The 19,644-nt window shown below is 35.5% G+C and overlaps 1 protein-coding gene and 1 non-coding gene across 2 annotated transcripts in view; one reads left to right on the top strand and one right to left on the bottom strand.

Annotated features, from left to right (window-relative positions):
* The window catches only part of LOC118263786 (protein O-mannosyl-transferase Tmtc3), a 127,410-nt gene extending 112,692 nt beyond the window's left edge, over nt 1–14,718 (bottom strand). Inside the window, 1 exon segment of the mRNA XM_050705340.1 lies at nt 13,907–14,718. Within this exon segment, the coding sequence (XP_050561297.1) occupies nt 13,907–14,209 (303 nt within the window). The 5' untranslated portion in view covers nt 14,210–14,718.
* A 3,580-nt stretch (nt 14,719–18,298) lies between these two features.
* Trnaw-cca (transfer RNA tryptophan (anticodon CCA)) lies at nt 18,299–18,370 on the top strand. The gene has a single exon. It is a non-coding gene; the product is annotated as a tRNA-Trp (tRNA).
* Nucleotides 18,371–19,644: the final 1,274 nt, after the last annotated feature.

Below are 19,644 nucleotides of genomic sequence, written 5' to 3' on the forward strand. Positions count from 1 at the left end.
CTTTAAGCGTAAAGCAAACTCGTACTAAGGATACTGTTATGTATACTAAAAACGTTAACATTGTCTTTTGAAATTGTAAATAATGGTCCACCACGAAATTACTGTTCGACTGAGTTTCAACTAATGGCAGGAGTCCGTTGAAATACTGCTGATAACGAGCTAAAAGTTCCGAGATACCAGGATCGCAAATAAATAAAGAGATCTATTTCTTCCGAGGTTTGGACTGCGAGCGACTTTGGTGCGGTTAAGCCACATAATGGCCCGAGTATTCGTGCCCCATATTTAGCTTCGTAGTTTTGTCTTTCTTAGTGTAACTTATATTGATCATTATTCTTCAACTGTGAATGCTTATAATTGCAACTGGGTGCTTGATTTCTAGGTTGAGTGAGCTGTTATTGAGTTTTTGCACCTAATACTTAAGGTGTCTGCTATCACTAGTATAGTATAGTCTTTTTCAACAACTTTACTCTAGTTACAGTGGGACTCATCATAACAGTCACAACTATTGGAAAGTTTTAGTCACGTTAAATCTGTCTAACCCTTCAAGAATAAAAAGTGTGATATTATATTATTGTAAACAGAAAATACTGTTTACCCACCAGTGGCCTAATTTTTAAGAATAACGAAACATAACAACATGGAATCCAAACAAAACAAATGATGGAAGGAGACACACGTACGAATATCTTATGACAAATGACGGTATTATTTGACTTATCTCAGTAGCAGGTACGAGATTTATTTGCAAACATCGACTATATTTGTTTAAACGAGACCTGCGAAATGTGTAAACAAACTCGAGATTACAAATTACAATGTAAACGGAATACACTCTCTGCCATAGCACTAATAATAATTAGATCTCTATAATTCCAAACAGTAATAACATCAAAAACAAAATTTCAAAAACATTCACCAGTAGGAAAAGTTCCTTTCTAGTATTGTATAATTTAACGTTGATTTAAGTGCTTACTTTTAATTCAATTAAACTTCCAAGAAATGAAATTAGTAATTTCTAATTGGTTTCAAAGCAGCACTGGTTCGTCTTTCCACGAAACATTGAGAAATATTATAATTTATGACTATTTTGATGATACTCCTACAATATAAGATATTTCCTCCTTCTGTACTAAGAGTGGTCATTTTATTTTCATCAGCGTGGTTTCTAGATACTGGTGTAATTATTAATATTTAAAGAAAACTCTCGTGGAAAATTACAGACCATTTCTTTTCAATTAATAATTTTGCTTTAAGTTCTTCTCTTAGTTAATTGTCATCCATTTTTTTTGTGTACATGAATGTATGTCGATGTTGTTAGAATGGCGTCGCTTTTTTTGCTACAAAACAACTGTGCTCTGCATAATTATTTAACCAATGACACATCCGGGATTACTGTGTCTCGTTTCATCGTTCATATATCATTTGTCAGAGTGTTGTCGTTTGACAGGATTTCTAATGTCATTTTTCCCCCCAACGTTTTCTATTTGTTCTGAAGGTGAATTTATGGCATTTGGAAATAGCGCTGTTAGTTCAGAATTCCGGATCAAATTGGAATTCAGAAGGAATATTTTTGATTTATGTAGAATAATCGAATGATGGACGGCGAAGGGATTGGATTTTGTATTCGTGACAAGAACGGTTTGATAGTCAATTTCAAAGTAAATGCAATGGTTTCAAAAGAAATAAGAACAAAGCAATAATTTAGAGACCTTCAAAGTTAGGTGTAAAGAAAGATGTTTCTCCCAACACCATGGAGTGGGTACAGGGGATAGTGAATTAACTTCCAAGTAACTTGTTGGATAAAAATGTTTCGAGCCGAACAGGAAAACTTTCCAAGTTCTGTATAAGGCAAAGTATCTCAGTAGATTCCTCGTTCACAATGCTCGCTTCACCAACCTTGTCTTACGTAAAGTTAGCAATTGAATATATTTTGTTCAAGTCCCCACTATTGTGTTCAGATACAAAAGGAACTAAGATTCAAAGTATTGATAAAGTCGACGAGAGATACTATTGTGTATGTACCTACTAGAAAATTCTGCAACATTTATTTGTAAAAAGTTTTAATACCTATATCGGTAACGGTCTTCGAGTTTACTTAAAATAGTTGTCTACGTATTGAAACGTGTTGTGTTTAAAACACTGCTACATAATTTTCTTGGAACAGAAAGGAAAGTTTTATACGTTAGAAAACTAATAACTGAACTAAGAAAATAATATCAGTTACTACACTTAAGAATCGAGGACTTGAGTGAGTAAACAATTACACATCACTTATAAAACAACGAGAGAGCAACTCTCCCTTTCACCCAAGTCTGAGGGTGCTTATCCACCAGAGATGTCCTACGCTACGTTGCTGTGGATGCGTTTGGCTTCCACCAATCATATTCATTGGTATACAAAGCTTAGTATTGGTGGAAACGGACTCAGCTAAGCTACGTTTTATTCGTATGGATAGATGCGTACTATGGATGCATACTAAAGATGTGTGCTATGAATGGCTTCTCTACTATCGATACATCGCATACTCGAGCTGCGCATCTTCCTCCCACAGCTACATAGCTTAGTATCAGTGGAAACGATCACATAGTTTCACAGCTTAGCTATTATTACATCTTCGTAGCATAGCTACATAGCATATCTCTGTGAAAAAGCACCCTGAATCTGATTCCTTAAATATTTGAAAAACTCTGAGACACAGAGAACAACATTAAAGCACCTACTATCTTCATAATTAAGTATTACAAACAGACACTAATTGGACCTTGCTAATTAACAATCTAATTTGTTAACTCGCACCGTTCCTATGAAATATTAGGTTATGCCCCAAATTTCGTTATACATAAGTATATTTTCCTCTGGCTCTATTCGTATATTTTAATATTTATACAACTGAAATAGCTAATTTGATTTATTAGGTACTTCAATTTGCTTCAGTAAAAATCCCTTTCAAGTTGTTCCTTTGCTTACAAATGGAAATAAAACCTGTAGTCTAATATTTGCGGTTTGTTTAACATTAATATTATAATGAACTACTCTTGATCTCTGTTTACAGAATGTCTTGAACCGCTTAGTTATTACGTCGGCTTGTTATTAGATAGACTTAATAGACTTTCCCTTAGTTTAGTAGGCGGCAGTATGACTGGTGAAAATTTCTAAGTTTGATTCCCAGGCGAAATTGCGCGTATCAAGTTGCTTACTTGACTGAAATCAAAAGGAAAGTAATTTCTTTTTAATTTAGAAATTCTCAGTAGTATTTTTACAACTTTTGTTTTGAGAGGGGACTTCTCCCACCTTTGGCGAGGTGAGAGAGAGTATCAGACTCTTACTGGCTAAAAACTACCCCGTTCCTACTCTTGTTTTTCGGGCCGGAGCCCCGGTAACCCGCTATAGGAAGTCCGCAGTAGTACTATTACGGCTGGAAACATACTTTGTGCATAGCAAAAGGCTCTCCACTAGTCATCTGATGAATGGTGTAGTAGCTATTTTTAAAACGTATTAAAGTTTCGATCATGTTCTACAGTGTCGTTACCTGAACAAAATTAGTGAAGATATCGCTTTAACTGTAAGTTCTAATCCCGAAGGACGAAATACGTGAAAACAAGTAACATTTTATGTGTTAACGATATCTAAAAGCACGTACCTACGAGTACAACTAGGGTTTCGATAATTCTCAGACAGGCACGTACCATTCGTTCTGCTCTCAAAATAGGTTAGTTCGAGTATCAGAACAAAGTCATTCGTTCAATATCAAATTATAAAATGGGGAAGATATCTGGATGAGCAAATTCAATAATACTTTTAGATTATTGAATTTCCCCGTCCGAATAATCTGGTTTGTATGAGGTAGCAGAAATTTTGCTCATTAGGTATTTTCGTATTTGACTGCACATTAATGAAATTAATTTTCCTTCATAAAACTTGGATTTGTGAATATCTGGAGATCTGGTTAGACTATTTATTCATTCTCGTATACAATAACAGTGACCGTCTCTTGGGAAGTCGTCTGTGTGTTTTGTACGTCTGGCATATCTCTGTGTGTATGGTAAACTTGTTGACGTGTTCTCTCTCTGTTTATCTCACCGCCTCACTAATAGGGAGTACGTAAATTGTTTGGGGAGAAGCGTCTTGTCGTCTACACACTAATGTAGTCATAAACAACTTGGTACCGTTCTGTTTCGAAGATGAAGTGATATCTATAGAAATTGATGAAGATAGAGAGAGATAGAGGCTTGCAGTGAAGCGGTGCGCCACTAATCACCATTTGTTCAAGTAATGACGTTATTGGGCGTCCAACTAGCGCGCGTCACGCGCAACTTTATTAGCTTTTAAATAACGAACTTCTGGTCTTATCTGCATAGAAGTTGGGAGGGGAACTTTTTCCACAGCAGAACAAACACATTAAAGGATCCCGCGTCCACGTCCTGGGGCGAGGCTCGAAGGCGCGATAAACTTGGTGTGCTGACGTTGATTTATGTCTCCGTTTGTTTGTCCCGGAGACAGCCGGCTCCCAAGTCCCGGTTCATCCCGGAATACCGGTTAAGATAAGACGCCTCTAATGCATACTACAAATTACTGGACGAAATTGCTGTTTACGCATATACAGGGACGGGGGCCGTTCGCTAATTCGTCTGGGGGACTATCTTACCTTATACGCGGAGTTGATTATACCATCCCGCTGCGATGCGATAATAATCTCTAACTCCAACTAATAACGTTTTCATTTCTCTGCAACCGTTTAACAGGAACGAGGAAACAAAATTTGCTGGCGAGAGATGACTTGGAGTTTCGAAGTAACAATGAAATACATTTTAGGGGGAACACCATGCATTATTTTGGCTGTTTATAATGTTGGTATTATGACAAATTTCTGAAGAGGGGAAAGTTTGCAAAAAATATATACGATCATTTCTTTTCACAGCACATACGAACAGCCGGGGCTGTTGTGTTTCTTTACGTAAAAAAAAGATACAGTAAGTAGGATATCACGTTTCAACAGTGTCCAAGTAACAATGACAGTCACCGCATAAATACATTCAAAGCCATAAATATCCAGTATGCAAATGGTTCATGAATTAAATGAAACATAAAAAGTTGTCATCAGTGTGACAGGGTGACATGACGCCGCATGTCGGGTCGTGCATGTCAACAGTACAGTAGCCACTCCAAGCGAGATGCGCGTTGTTTACAGTTTTCCGGACATTAATGGTTATTGTGTATTCAAATGTATTTTATGTTGCGAACCATATTACTGATGTTTTGCATGGATAAATACCGCATGTAGATTTTTATATTATTATTTTCATAGTTGAAGCTTCACGTTGAATGTACATAAGTGTACAGTACAGTTTGGCTTATAGATTTAATCTGCTAATCCCGTTGTACCTACCAAATAGGGTAGATGACTAATTTTTATTTTAATGTTCGTCTTGTAGATTATTTGAAAATCATTAGATGCGTATTTTTCATTCCTTTTTACCTGAACAAATACTCCAGAAGGAGAATATTGATTTGTAATATCACGAGACGTCACTTCTAGATAAGTTTTACACGTGAAATAACGTATTTGCTCTCACTCCTAAACTCTGATACGATTTATCTAAGTATTGTTATCTTATATGACAAAATAAAAAATAAGTGTCTAATATTTTTTCATTAGATTAAATAGATTTTTCAATTTTCATAACCCATCAACATCCCTATTATACGCACTTGATAATTGGTTTGTGGCATCTCGAAAATCCTTCAATATCAGCTATCAAGTTAGTATTGCATTTCATGGGTATATTTAGCTGGAGGGCAGCATGAATGGAAATTGCATTCAAGTAAGATAACTGACAGTACTAATCCAATAATTCCTCTGGCATGAGGAGTTACTAGCGGAGTTCTAGTAATCAAGTGCTCTTGAAGATAAACTCAATGTAAGAGTTAACTACGGCGTAATGATATTATTAAAGATGATCAATAAATAAAATGAGTTGGAATTTTCTTTAAGTAAATTCGATGCGAATTACTTTTACTAGGTCAATAGGATATTAGGATGGGTAATCACAGGCTATTTATAATTATTTGAGTGCTCATTTTCAGCTGTCAATAAATAGGTAAAGTAAAAAGTATTTAAACTAGCATGCTAAAGCATGGTGGTTTCTTGACAATTAACAAAGAAATTGTATGTATGAGCAAAAAAACAGAGAGTTTTAAAACTTCGAAAGCCTAAACCAAACTAAAAAATACACCGAATGCATGAAACCACCGCACATAGGTCCACCTTTAACATAAATTCTTTACAGTTTGATTTTTTTGTTTAGCAAAAGTAATTTATTTCACGTACAATTCCGTACGACTTGCTCGGTGCACGTTTATCTTCAACACAAAAACAACTCTTGAAAAATGTATTGCGCTTTCCTACGTGAAGTTTAATGGTTGAGAGCAGTTAAAACACCTATGTATATGCGTTATATTCTCTTTGCTAAAACGAAATGTCGAAGTAAAAAAGATTTTAATGGTTGCCTATTAAAATACAATACGACATGAATATCAAAACCAGGTTCGTGCATGCTGTGCACGAATAAAAAGGAGTCAGGAGCTGTTCTTTGCTTTTGTTCTCTTAGTTTGTGAGATATATTTCTTTAGCAATCGTCCAGTGTGCCTTTTCTATATTAAGGGTATGAGAATTTTTATCGGCTTCCTTTGATTGAATTGCGAAATATTAATTGGCTTCAAAGGGTACTTGAGGTGTTTTTGGAACATTCGAATTGTTGCTAATATATTATATGTATGTCTATTGTCACTGTGATATAAAATTATTGAGTGATAACACTGAAATTTATTCCCACTCTAAAAAATAAGAATTTTGGCGGATGTTATCGTGCTAATTTCAACCTTATTGAGGAGTTAATTGAGCGTTGCAGTGGTAAAGAGAAACAATATGTAAAATTCCACAAATGTGCAGTGAGAAAGAAACAAGAAATCGTTACGACGAATCGAAATGACGTTAACTAAACTGTAGTATGATTTTGCTTTACGTTTAAAGTAATCGAAACGAGAGCGCGCCCGGCGCTCTGATTGGTAAATCAGACTCGTACTAAGGGTACAGAATACACCAACCTCAGCAAAAATGACGAACGTATCAAAATTGTACACATGGGTAACAAAACAGAATATTATCTGTTCCCCGTACGTAGCAGGCGAACGAAACAAAAATAAATAAATGCGTATGTAAATTGTTGCGAGGGACGTCCAGCTTAAATTGGTAGATAGTCTTGTTAAGCTACATAAATTGTGGTTACATTCGGGGTCTCAGTTAAACACTGGCGAGCATTTTAAATGCTCCAGCCAAATATTTACAAGGATAAAATTATTACTACGTCGAACGCTGTCGGCAGTTCGTTATTGAAAATATTTCAATAACTCGTTATTACGCTGTTATTATTCGCTGATGCGTACGTTTTAATTTAATATGGATAATGTCTTTGTAATTCTGATTTTATCTGTACTTGTAAGTGTAATAAGCGCCCGGTAATAATGAGGTTATTGGAGTGTTATGGAAAACGCCATTTACTGTTGACGATATTTTTAATAGTCCTTGGGATGTATTCAAAATATTTAAAAATAAATTTGTGAAAAAGAAATTTTACCAGTAAGGCTCTTTGCTTATTGCAAATAAAACTCAAAAATTCGAAAACCCAAATGATACTTTTTTAATCAGAGAAATTGAATTCAAGGTTCCTTCTTTGCTCGGCGTTGTTGCAACTTCTCAACATTAATTCATAACTATTCATACATTACTTCAAGTCGAAAAAGCTGAAGTAAATAATAACGTAGATAACCATAATATATTCAAATGATAACGTCGCGACGTTACACATAACGTTACTTTAATAAACAATTTTAACGGTTTAATCGCTTCGTGTAGTCGAGTCCACGCGAACACATAAATTACCAGAGTACCTTACATACAAATGAATTTCTTGAAAAGGTCGTAGAAATTAGAAGTTCACGTCAGTGTCCGGTCACGCGAGCCCCAAACTCTTTGTACATATTTACCTGTTGTATTATTTAACCACAGTGCTTATAAGCAAGTTGTAATTCACTACTCGCTCCCCAAATAATAACTACCCGTGTTATACGGAACCACCCATATAAGTGCCCCGACTGAAACTTTTATGACAGAAATAGGGACAAACACGCGCCATTTATTAACTTGCGTAGCTATACTGCGAACTTAATAGTTGTAGTTTTTGAAGGTTATTGAACACCCTTACCCTTCATTTTAATGGCCCACCAAACATTCAACTGATCCTGAATATTTCCTTACTCCATCCAAAATTTGCACTCACCTACATTTTCCTCATTTCATTAGATCAAACCACCTTTGTTCTGTAAAAGTGAATTAGGTGCAGCCTTGATAAAAACCTCACGTAGAAAAACACATTTATCTCGGAACAGGAAGCGAGCTTAAAAGATTAACTCGGGGAGCAACTCCTTGGTTTAAAAAAGCGACTCCGAGGCCGGACCGACTTGATTTTCCAAAATGAAACACGTGACAGTGTCAGTTCACAGCTTGTAATTAACAAACGAGTGGCAGGGAACATGAAAATCGGATAGCAAAAAACAGGGGATCATCGAACGCGGACCTCTCATAAATCGGCATCGGCTGGCGTGGAATAAAATAATCGAGTGACAAAGCGGCCGCAGTGAGCGCCTCGATCCCTGATATTCCATGCATAAGCAATATAAAACGTTATTCTGTTCTGGTGAATAATTTACTCTCGATTGTTACCCTTGTCGACATCGAAACCGAACTTGGTTCACCAGGTGTTCAATCAAACAATTACACATGTTTCGGTTTATGGTATCTACTCATCGATTTACATAATTTTCGTATTAGGATTTTGTACGAGGATTAACGAAGTCCCAGTGTCACTAAAATAATTGATGAATGGTTTCTGTTTGATAAATAGAAAGTCGTATAAGGAATTCTTAAGATTTGTCACCTAAAGAGAAAGACCTGAAAACAACCGAAGATTTAACAGCTTCTGTGAGAAGATCAATAACAAAAACCAAGAATTCTTTAATGAAAGAATTGATGAACGACGCATGCTTAAGGACAAAGATCATTAGAATTCAATTCATTTCTTGTTCACTATTTCTGAGAAGTTGTGGTATTAATCAAATCTTTACAGAGTTAATATTTAAAGTGATGCAGGCTGAAAGTTTGTAAACAAAAACAGTGCGGACGGTTCGACGGGACCAAACGAAAAACTTGCTCTGTTGACGTTGATGGATGTAGCCGGCGAACGCGCTAACGCCGGCGACCATTTCACTAAAGGTACCTCCTGAATACCTATACTTATTTGTAATTTGGTAACAGCAGGAATTTATACAACGGTAATTTTATTTAGTAGACCTTTATTGTAGAAATAGCTTTTGCCAGTGGCTTCGCCCGCGTTTTTCCGGGTAAAAAGTAGCCTTTGTGTTAATCCAGATCATAATCTACCCTTGTTCTAAAGTTGAGTCACATACAGACAAACAAACAGACTTTCACATTTATTATATTAGTAAAATTAACTTATCCTAAAATCTTCACATTTGCAGCAAACATGTCTAATAATAGCATATATTATTATCTCCCTCTTCGACCATATTTAATGTAGTCATTCTCGCAAACGTACCTCTTGATAGCTTATTTGCATTTTGGGAATGACGTAACTCAGGATTTCGCTAAGCTGACGTATAAAATGGCGTTAATCTCTTATTTAAATACTTAGTAACATCCCGCCCATTGTGACTGCTCGATTGTACAGGATTACGGGACATTTAAATAGATGTAATGTCGTCACGGGAAAATCAAACACTTCTCACTACTTTTTTGTAGATTAGATTTTAATAATAAAAGCTAAATATAACAACTGGCTGTATGTTGGTCTATTCCAAAGTATAATAACGCTTATACACAACACCAGAGGCATTGTTACAGCAAAAGTAATATTAGCAACATCAAAAGAAAACTGTATTGAGGAAAACAGTCAGTTTCCTTGCCCTTAACAGCTTGTTCACAAAGACATAGAAAATTAAATCATTGAATTGTCAGTGTACCAAAAAACTTCATTAATTACCATTTATTAATAGCTACGTAATGCCCGACGTTATAATGTTGATTCAGAATGAACGTGATAATTTCGTTAATATTCATATTTTCGTTGACCATTCAACATTCGACACAAAAAGGTAGAGTGCGCCATTTCAGCTTTATTTGCATTGAAGGAATAATATAAAACAAAATGTAATGAATAATGGTAAAGCTGATAGGATATTGGATATAAAAGTTGATGAAATAGTTAAACCACAATCCTCGATTGATAGAAAATTATATTTGAGTCCGTAAATTAATTTTCGCTTTTGTCATTCAATATTCAATGACACCGGATTTAAATAATAAAATGAAACGAAGTTTGAATTTTTTGCTTGTATTTTTCATGTTGAAAGAGGAACAGAGCGTCTCGGATTGCTGTAAATAGCAATTTTGTCTGTCTCCCAAGTCGTAATTACGCTGGATGGCTTCTAAAGGCGATCGACTTTTAGTTGACTTGTTTGGTTCTTATTTCAGTCGCCACCATACATCTTCGAGTGACCTTTTATTTGACATTCAATTACTTTATCCTCACTACAAGATCTAGTAAAGCGATTTAATCAAACTACATTCCAGTGATTGGTATTCTTAAAGAAAACTTGCAAAAGAAATAGTCTAGGTAATAATCTAGGTGAGTATATTTTCGTTTGCTTTAGTCTAGATTTAGATAGATCCACGATAAATATTTCGTAGAATTACTATTGGAGATAAAATAGCAGTTCCACGTATTATTCTTAGTCTTCCAAGACCTGTTGTGTCTCATCACGTCTGACAAAAATATCTTCAACTTCGTAATAAATAGCATTTAGAGAAATCCATTTTAATTTATACCTATTATGTCACAAATTAATGAATTCTAACACTCCTCATGCACAATAAAAAATACTTTCTCAAAGGGTTCAAGGATTCCGAATGTGTTATTCAGTCCCTATTCACTGAGGACTTTGAAATTAACATCACAAGGCATTTTGTATCGATGTCATTCGTTTTTAATCCTGCCCTTGGAAGTGTCATCACGATCCTGTTTCATTCACCTCATTAAATAAACTGGATCTGTTGAATGAATAAATTAAAAAGCTTGATAAAGATATCCGATTTTAAAGAAATGCGTTGCCTTTTTTTTGGCGTCTGCCTTTTTTAAATTGAATTCCAATTCCAAGCTTGCGTTTTATTACTCGTGATTTTTTTAATTTGTTATTCGATAGTGTTAGTAAATGAAAGCGTTATTATTTTTGCGTTTCTGTTTGCAAATAAAATTAATCTAGAATTGCTTTTAAAGCTTGAAAGCGGCTCTGTATTACGTTTTTCCAAGAAACGTAGTACGCAAGTTAAGGGCTATTTTTACGTTTTTACTGTTATTATTTACAAATCACGCAAACTGTTGTGGTTGAGTCTCACAAAGTCATTTGTGTACTCCACCCATTCCCCTGACATTCCATTCAACGCTTCACACAGAATATATTCAGACGGAAGAAAGAGCGATTACTTTGATTACACTTTCCGTTTACAATACCCCAGCTGAAGTACGTTTACATTGTTCTTTTATAAGTATTAAGACGTTTTCAAAAATAACTTTTTGTTAAAATGGGGGTCCATACAATATCCGATACAATAAAAATGGCTGTTGCGATTCACAATGCGGATACGAATAAGCAACGCGGGTTCATTAAACTTTTTAAATTACGAATTTTTTTGGGTATCACAATATCTTCTTGTTTATACCTACTTACGAAAAATTTTACCCTAAGTAATTGACTACGTATAGCATTTTTCATATTAAGCAGTTTGAAAATTCGAACTGGGATTTTTTCTCTAGAAAGGTAGCAAGATACTTACTCCTAAAATATATTTTGGAAATTCTCTCACTTGAAGGGTTCAATTGAATAAAATTAGGTTTTTTATGTACGGCAAAAGATGGTATTTTAATAACATTAGGACACTTATTCACTATACATTTTGTTCAAAAATAGTTTCACTGTGTATGAAGTTTTGAGCAAGTCAACAGAAACTGTGTGATGATGAGATTGTAAGGTGTTTATAGAACTTTTAATCTTGTTTGTTAATCTGACTTAAGGACTGAGCGGAGGGCAGAAAGGGAGAAAAGGGTGACAAAGTTTAACCTATGGGAAATGTTTTGTGGTCAATGCTAGCTACTGGCTTTCCAAAACTTCTCTTTTAGGTTTACCCTGATATAATTATTTAAATTTGACTACAACGATAAACGTAAATGGGAGTAAGTATTCAAATTACCTTCAGTTTAGGTGAGCTATAAGCCGTAGGCGCTAAATTAATTCAGTATAAAATCTGTGCTCTAAATAATATCCTAGCTCCGTATTAGCATGCCACGCTGCGATAGTAATTTGTTTTGTTTGTCCAAAATTTACATAAGTCCCAAAATGTGAACTGCAAACACATAATCAAGTTTGATAAATGTAATATCATTTTGCAGTTGAAACAGCATAGTGGATAGTAAATCGGCGAGAGCATAATGCACAAGGTTGAAACATTCATGATGATTACATCCATAAATTTCCCGGTTACCTGCTCGTAAATGGTTGATTTATCACTCTCGTACAGAAGTAATGTGTCGCAGTGTTTCGGGTCACCAATTATATTTGCATGTTCGTGCAAATACATTAGTCGAGAGTGCTTGATAAATGACAGCAACGGGACTAAATAAAATTATGTCGTTCGTAGTCCATTTGGATATTTGGACTGTATTTACGTTATTGTTTTAAGTAAGTAGTAACTAGTTGCCTTGATATTAATCTTAATAAACTTGTTTCACTCTTTAGTCAGTTCTGTTTATAGAGGCTGGTGTTTGGACATTTGATATCTTATAATAAATTCTAATTAAAGATAAGATCTGCAGTCATTCTGATTAGGTATTTTGTGTATTTAGTGGGAATTCTTAACTGTGATTTCAAATTGGACTAAAGGTCAATTCTAATAAGAATTAGAATGCATTCGATTAAAGGTCTAGTTAAGTCATCAGTCGAATAAGTTTTTTTTTTTAAATCCCTAATTCAGGTACCAGTTGGATATTTTTTTTATAAGACCGAAGTTTGACCATTTTTTAGTCCGATATTCTACAGTTAGAGAATTTAAGTTACTATCTAAATTAGAAAAGGTACGGATATCAATATAGCTGTATAACAATACCTACTTTTTGTTTACAGGTCAACTGTACTCTATTGGACAAACAAGAATATTTGTATGGACATGTATTTGTTTTAGAAATACGCGAATTCGTCGATGTGTGTCACTGAACATCGACAAACGAACGTGTCACATCAATTTTAGTTTAGTTGCCGTGTCATTGGGTTCACTAACATTTGTTGAACGGTGCAATCACCTTTTTAGATGCAAATTGATTAGATAATAATATTTAACAATTTAGTTAGCCCGAGAAAGATTGATAATGTACCTATTTGATTCTAATTAGAATGATCTTATGTATAACGCTAACACTGGTATTTTATCAATATTTTAATGTCCTTATAATGTTTAAAACTTGTGACGTGAAATCGTGTACTCCACATTATTCAATACCCGTGAAATTGTAATTACGGAAGGAAGTAACGAAAGTACGAAAAGAGGATTCGTTTATTATTCTGTTAATTCTTTATTAAAAATGTATCACTGGCCGCTGGCCGTACCTACTCTTTACGGGTAAACGGAATCGGAGATCTCGATAAATACGGGATGGAATAAATAAAACAATCAAAGAAACAGTTCGGTTTATCTGCGAAAGCGAATCTAGGGCGACGTCCTCACCTTATGTATAGGAGTTCCCCAAAAATCGTTGAGGAAAATGTTTGATATTGGAGTCTGTGGTCTCAAGTCTCTGTTCTCTTTTATGGCACTTATGTCATCGAAGACGAAACCGCAGTACAAACAGTTGTGGTAGACGAGAATGCAGGCGAGAACCAGAATGGCACCCAGGCCACGGCGCGGAGGCTCCGGCAGATCCTCAGGCTGATTCTGACCCGTCAGGCGCCGCTTGCTGCGACCAGTTCTGGTTCTTACTGCCGACATCACTCCTCCGAACCTACACACGCCACTCACGCGGTCCATCATGTATCACATCGGCAAACAATTATTATTTACTTCAACACGAAACACTTGGATAGTTCTTAATAAGTACAGTCATTTACAAAAAAGCAAAACCGAGCCGCCAGAAATGTTTAGTAGCTAGCGAAAACACAATCACGAATAGAGCCGGGGTAATAAATTTTGCTACACCAAATCAGAGATTAAAACCGACAAATACGCAGATATACACTACCGAACACTAAAAACGGAATATAACTTTTAATGTTAAGGTTATTACGAAGCACATGTCACTGTGTTTTTTCGAAATAATTTCATTTGACATTTATGTGATAGTTTCGTTCCGACGCGCGTGGACACGCCCGCTCAACGGGCTGATTCGCCGACAACTGCCGAAGAGCGACGAGCGAATGCCGCGTCAAGTCACGTGACCCGTCGTTTTACTGCGGGTCGTTTTGAAATGGCGCATGCGCCCCGAGCCCCGGGCTGGCGGCAAAACATTTTGTGTTTATAAGTGTGAATTAAAATACAATGGACATAGGTAACAATGTCATTATGTGACGGATATATTTTAAAAATATTTGATTTTATAGTTTACATTTTTCTGAATAAAAATGTTATGAGACTAGTAATTTTATTTGATCATTATAGGTATTATTACAAAAAAATATAGAATAGTGCATAAAACCACCGTCCCTAAATTATTCACTCAAATAAATTAGATTCAAAACCAATAAAACTTGTTTCTACCAGATGATTTAGGTGCAGTGGCATATTATCACAATTTGATTACCCTACGGTATTATGGGCGCATGCCCGGAGGTTGGCAGCGGACGGGAGGGGTCGGAGTAAATGTTGATGACGACATTTGGTCGGGTTTGGGAGACTGAGATGAGAGCGCTCACGGATCGGAATACGCGCCTCTCTATTATCGGAAATTTTTAAATCCAAATTTCAAATATTAGAGCGAGAGTTGCCAAATTTTCGTTTCGATTTGTTCTGACCGAGATTATTTTAAAACGTTATAAAGGTTCAACGTTTTGTTTTAGGGAAAATGTTATTTTCTTACTTATGAACGTTTTTGTGCGAACATGTTAAAGCTGTTTGTCACCCGTTTTTTATTTCTTTTGCATCAACTGTACCGAATGATGAACTGTGTTAATAAATAAAAGGTTTTTCATGTCGCGGAGTTTGGTCGCATTTTAAGAGTAAAGTTAGGCAATCTCTCCGTGACTTTTTTGAAATGGAAATAAGAAATGGAATAATATTTTTGTCATAAATCAATGAACCGGTGTAATATTGTAGCAGTATAAGGTTTTTTGGAATGCCTGGATTTTTGATGTTTTTATAAATGATTGTTGAGAAACGAGACCAAAGTTTAGGATTTATTTGAATATTGAATATTATTTTATAATTGTATTAGAAGACATTTACTTTATTCTTTAATAAGCCTATAGTATTTTATTGACGATTGAAAAATTGATTTTGGGATGATCCAAAAATTGTTTATATCTCTCAAGGGTGTTTTCAAGCAATATCGTTGCTAAGTTTACAACGATTCTAAATATACATAGATATATGTAGATACTCAGTACACGAAGTATGAAAGAGCATCTTTTTTCTGCACGTGGACCCATAATTTTTGACCTAGATAAGGAGCAACATGCAGAATCCTCAAGGGTATTCGTCGTGGTAACCCATCCGATACATCCTCGATGACCTTTGACGTAAACATGTCAAAGTTATGACATCTATGTTATGTTTTTCCGTAGTTTTGGTACTTTACTTGAATTTATTTATCTTAAAATGGATTACTATTGGCTATGGAGTATGGAGGCAAGGGATGGGATACGGTGAACATGTTATGTAGAATGATCCAGTATATCGATTGGTTTTTATCTAAGTAATGAAGGATTAGGGGTATTGCAAAATGAGCTTTATTAAAAACATTATTAAACACATTTTACTTTACATACCACAATTAAATAATTGTAATGGAAGTTCTGCAGTATCACTGGCATTATTTATGAAATTTTACTCAATAAAAAAGTAGAGACTGGTAATTACACGTATGGCAGAGCAAAATTTCGGAATATTTATTAAAATAGTTTTTAAACATGTCCAATTAAATATCATGGCGATCATTTAAGGCTTTCATAAAGGGTTGGGAACGTGTTCTGCTTCAAAATGGTTTTTAATGAAAATGTAGCAAATGAATGGCTCGAGCTTTCTACGTTATGTTACGACCTGCATAGTGCAACATGGTGGGTATTTATTACTTTACATTTTTAATTTCAATGTTGGTTGTTGTGATTTGTTGAGATTTTTAGTTCTGGTTTGTGTGTGGAGCAAATTATTGATGTCGTTAGTCTTCTTTGGTTAAAATTATTGTCTTTTAAACTACACTTAGAAAATATTATTATACTACACTGGTAACTATAATTTTTTTCTTCTCCTCTAATAATATTTTCTGATTTACTTCGTTGTGGTATCCAAGACAGACAGTCTCAGGGATATTCATGTCCCTGGGACGCGCCGAACTTCAGTGTTCCGGTGTTTATAGTTGTACCTACTGTATCCTGGCTTACAGGAGTTGCAGCGCTTTTGGGAGGTTGTGGTGGGCTTGTTCCGCTAAAAAAGCTACACATTGAGGTAGAGGTACTCTCTAATTCGTAATAATGAATCGCTTTATTTCACGACGATTCTATGAAACTACGAAGTTTGAGTGTGTAACTGTTATACAGATGGAGTTATTAATAGATTTCCAAATACTTTATTAAGTAACAAGATTTATCAAAATTACTTTGGAAATGTTTGAGCGCTAACACAATCCCCTTAAGCAAGAACAATAAAGTTTTTGGATTAAAAGGCTTTTTCTTAGAAATGCCTCAATGCTTATTATAAGTAGAAGGAATAATAGAGATGATTTCCGAACCGATACGACCTGAAAACGGGTGTCCATGGGCGGCGCTGATCGCTTACCATTAGTTGACTCGTCTGCTCGTTTGCCCATAAAAAATAGATGATATAATACCTAGTTGTTAAATTTTATCTAATTGACACACATCATGGAACTATTCTTACCATGATACTGAAAGATAAATTATACCTATTACCCTATTATGTGAAACTTAAATTAGACTAATATAATTGTATCATAAAACAGATTAAACTGTTTTGCTTATAGCGCCTACACACCTTAGCTACACACGTGGGTAGAACAAACAGTTGAACTGTATAGTTAAATCTGCACATTTCAATCGTAAGGTGTGTAGGCTGTGTTGAGACCTACGATTTAACTGTACAATCTGACTGCACAGTTAAATTGTTAGGTGTGTAGTGTGTATTAAAGATACAAGTGTTTAGGTACTTACTTACACGGGCCCACACATGAGTGTCAAGTGTCACGCTGCACATCAATCGAACCGTGACCCCATAGCAGGTAGTAGTACACCGAACAATGTCCACTTCCCCTCACTTCAATCTTTTTCAATTACAGTAACGATTCACTGGACCTTTTAGGCCCTTTGTGGTCCTTGCCGCTGAGAACTTTCATTCAATCATGTTAATTATTTTCTTAAGGGCATTTTCGAAGGGGAGTTAGGGGACTAGAACTTTTCTATACAGGTATTGTTGAGAGGGCTTTTGAAATTGTTAAGTAACCTCGCGACAAGATTAAAATGGCCACTCCAATTGTGTACGAAGTACTACGGAAAATGAATACGAATTTGGAAGAGTGTTGCGCCGCGCCGCTGAGAATTCGTCGACTCTGAATTAGTTTAGTGAAGTTTGAAATGCGAATGGAGATTTGCGATTCGTGCTAGGTACTTCGTGATTTGTCGGATTAACTCGGTGATGGGAAACGTCAACTGTTGTGTGTAGGGGAGGGGTTGGGCTTTCATGGTTATATTCATCGGGTTATAATAAAAGAGGGCTTATTTTTACTACTTCATTGTTTAAGAAGTCGCAAGAGCAACTGTCGATCACTGATCTCGTGATTATCAACGTGAAGGAAATAACAATAAAGAATGTCTATGTAAAAAAAAAAACACGTACAGAATTTAGTATAAAATAGCGCGCTAATAGCTCACAGCAATTTCGACACCTCCCGCAAGTGACTCCGTGGCGCAACGGTAGCGCGTCTGACTCCAGATCAGAAGGTTGCGTGTTCAAATCACGTCGGGGTCAAACTGTTATTTTTTGCTCTTTTCAATGTTTTTATTTTCCAAGATATATTCACATTTTTTACCAGAAATAAATAATTATTTTATTATTAAGAACAATTTTATTTATGTTTTTTCATTTTATGTGCTCACGTCTTACTGACTGTCTTACACTTTACACAGGCTATTACATGCAGGAGATACAATATTGCCTCGCCAATCCACATTGAGCAAGCGTGGTGATTAAATGCTCAAACCTTCTCCGCGTGGGAAGAGGCCTTTGGTCAGCAGTGGCCACTTATGCATAACATAAGTTCAAAATACAATACTACTTCTGCTACTTAATATGTAATATCATTCAGTAATATAAAGTGTATAAAGATTTATATTTAATCAGATAAACAAGAGTAGAAGGAACGAAAAAAGGTAATTGATGAGTTTGAAACGGTACTAGAATTAATTACAAAAGATCGTCATTTTCGAAAACACCCACGCTGAATCCAACTCGTCCTACTGTTTAATCTGCCAAGAAGTGGGACAACAAACTCTTCAGGATATATTTAACTAAAATTTTAATTAAACCGATATTGAAGGGTCTTCAAAGCAGCTTATAAGGGTCCTTAAAAACATTGATTAACTTAAAAAGGACCTCGTGGGTAGGTGTTCCTAAGTAAACCAACATGCATTGTCACTTTTAAACTAAAACATACCGAAAAATACATTATCACGTTGGTTATACTTCGAAAGGGTAGACAGAAATTGGTGATTAAAAGGGTAATAACATAACTGCGTATAAATGAACTGTTGAACGAAAATCACCTTTAGATTCAACCAACACCAATTACCGCAAATTAAACCACAATTTTGTACAAAAACCAACCTTATTATCAACCAAATAGACATACAAGTCTTGTAACCACGTGAGATGTGGTTGACATAATGGCTGAAACAAGGTTTGTTCTAAGTCCGCCATTTTGAATTAAAACGGTCACCGAGTGTCGCCCCGGTCCAAAAGTTAAAAGTCGTTCGCTGAACTGTGGGAGCCTGGCCCGAAGTTAGTTTTCGATCGAACATGAAATGTAGTAAGCTGGGACAACTACTAAAGGTTATGAACTTTTTAAGTAGCAGCTTTAGTGTAGGATTTGTTAAAACAAAACGTTATGTCACTCCATTTCGTCGCTGAAAGGTGGGTGTTTATGTTTTTTTATATAGTATAAGCCGGTAATAGGGGAGACAGATCACCTAATGGTATGCAATCACCGCAACGACCCATGGACACTCGAAACACTAGAGGCTTTT

The sequence above is a fragment of the Spodoptera frugiperda genome, chromosome 27 (genome assembly GCF_023101765.2).
Source record: "Spodoptera frugiperda isolate SF20-4 chromosome 27, AGI-APGP_CSIRO_Sfru_2.0, whole genome shotgun sequence".
NCBI lineage: Eukaryota > Metazoa > Arthropoda > Insecta > Lepidoptera > Noctuidae > Spodoptera > Spodoptera frugiperda.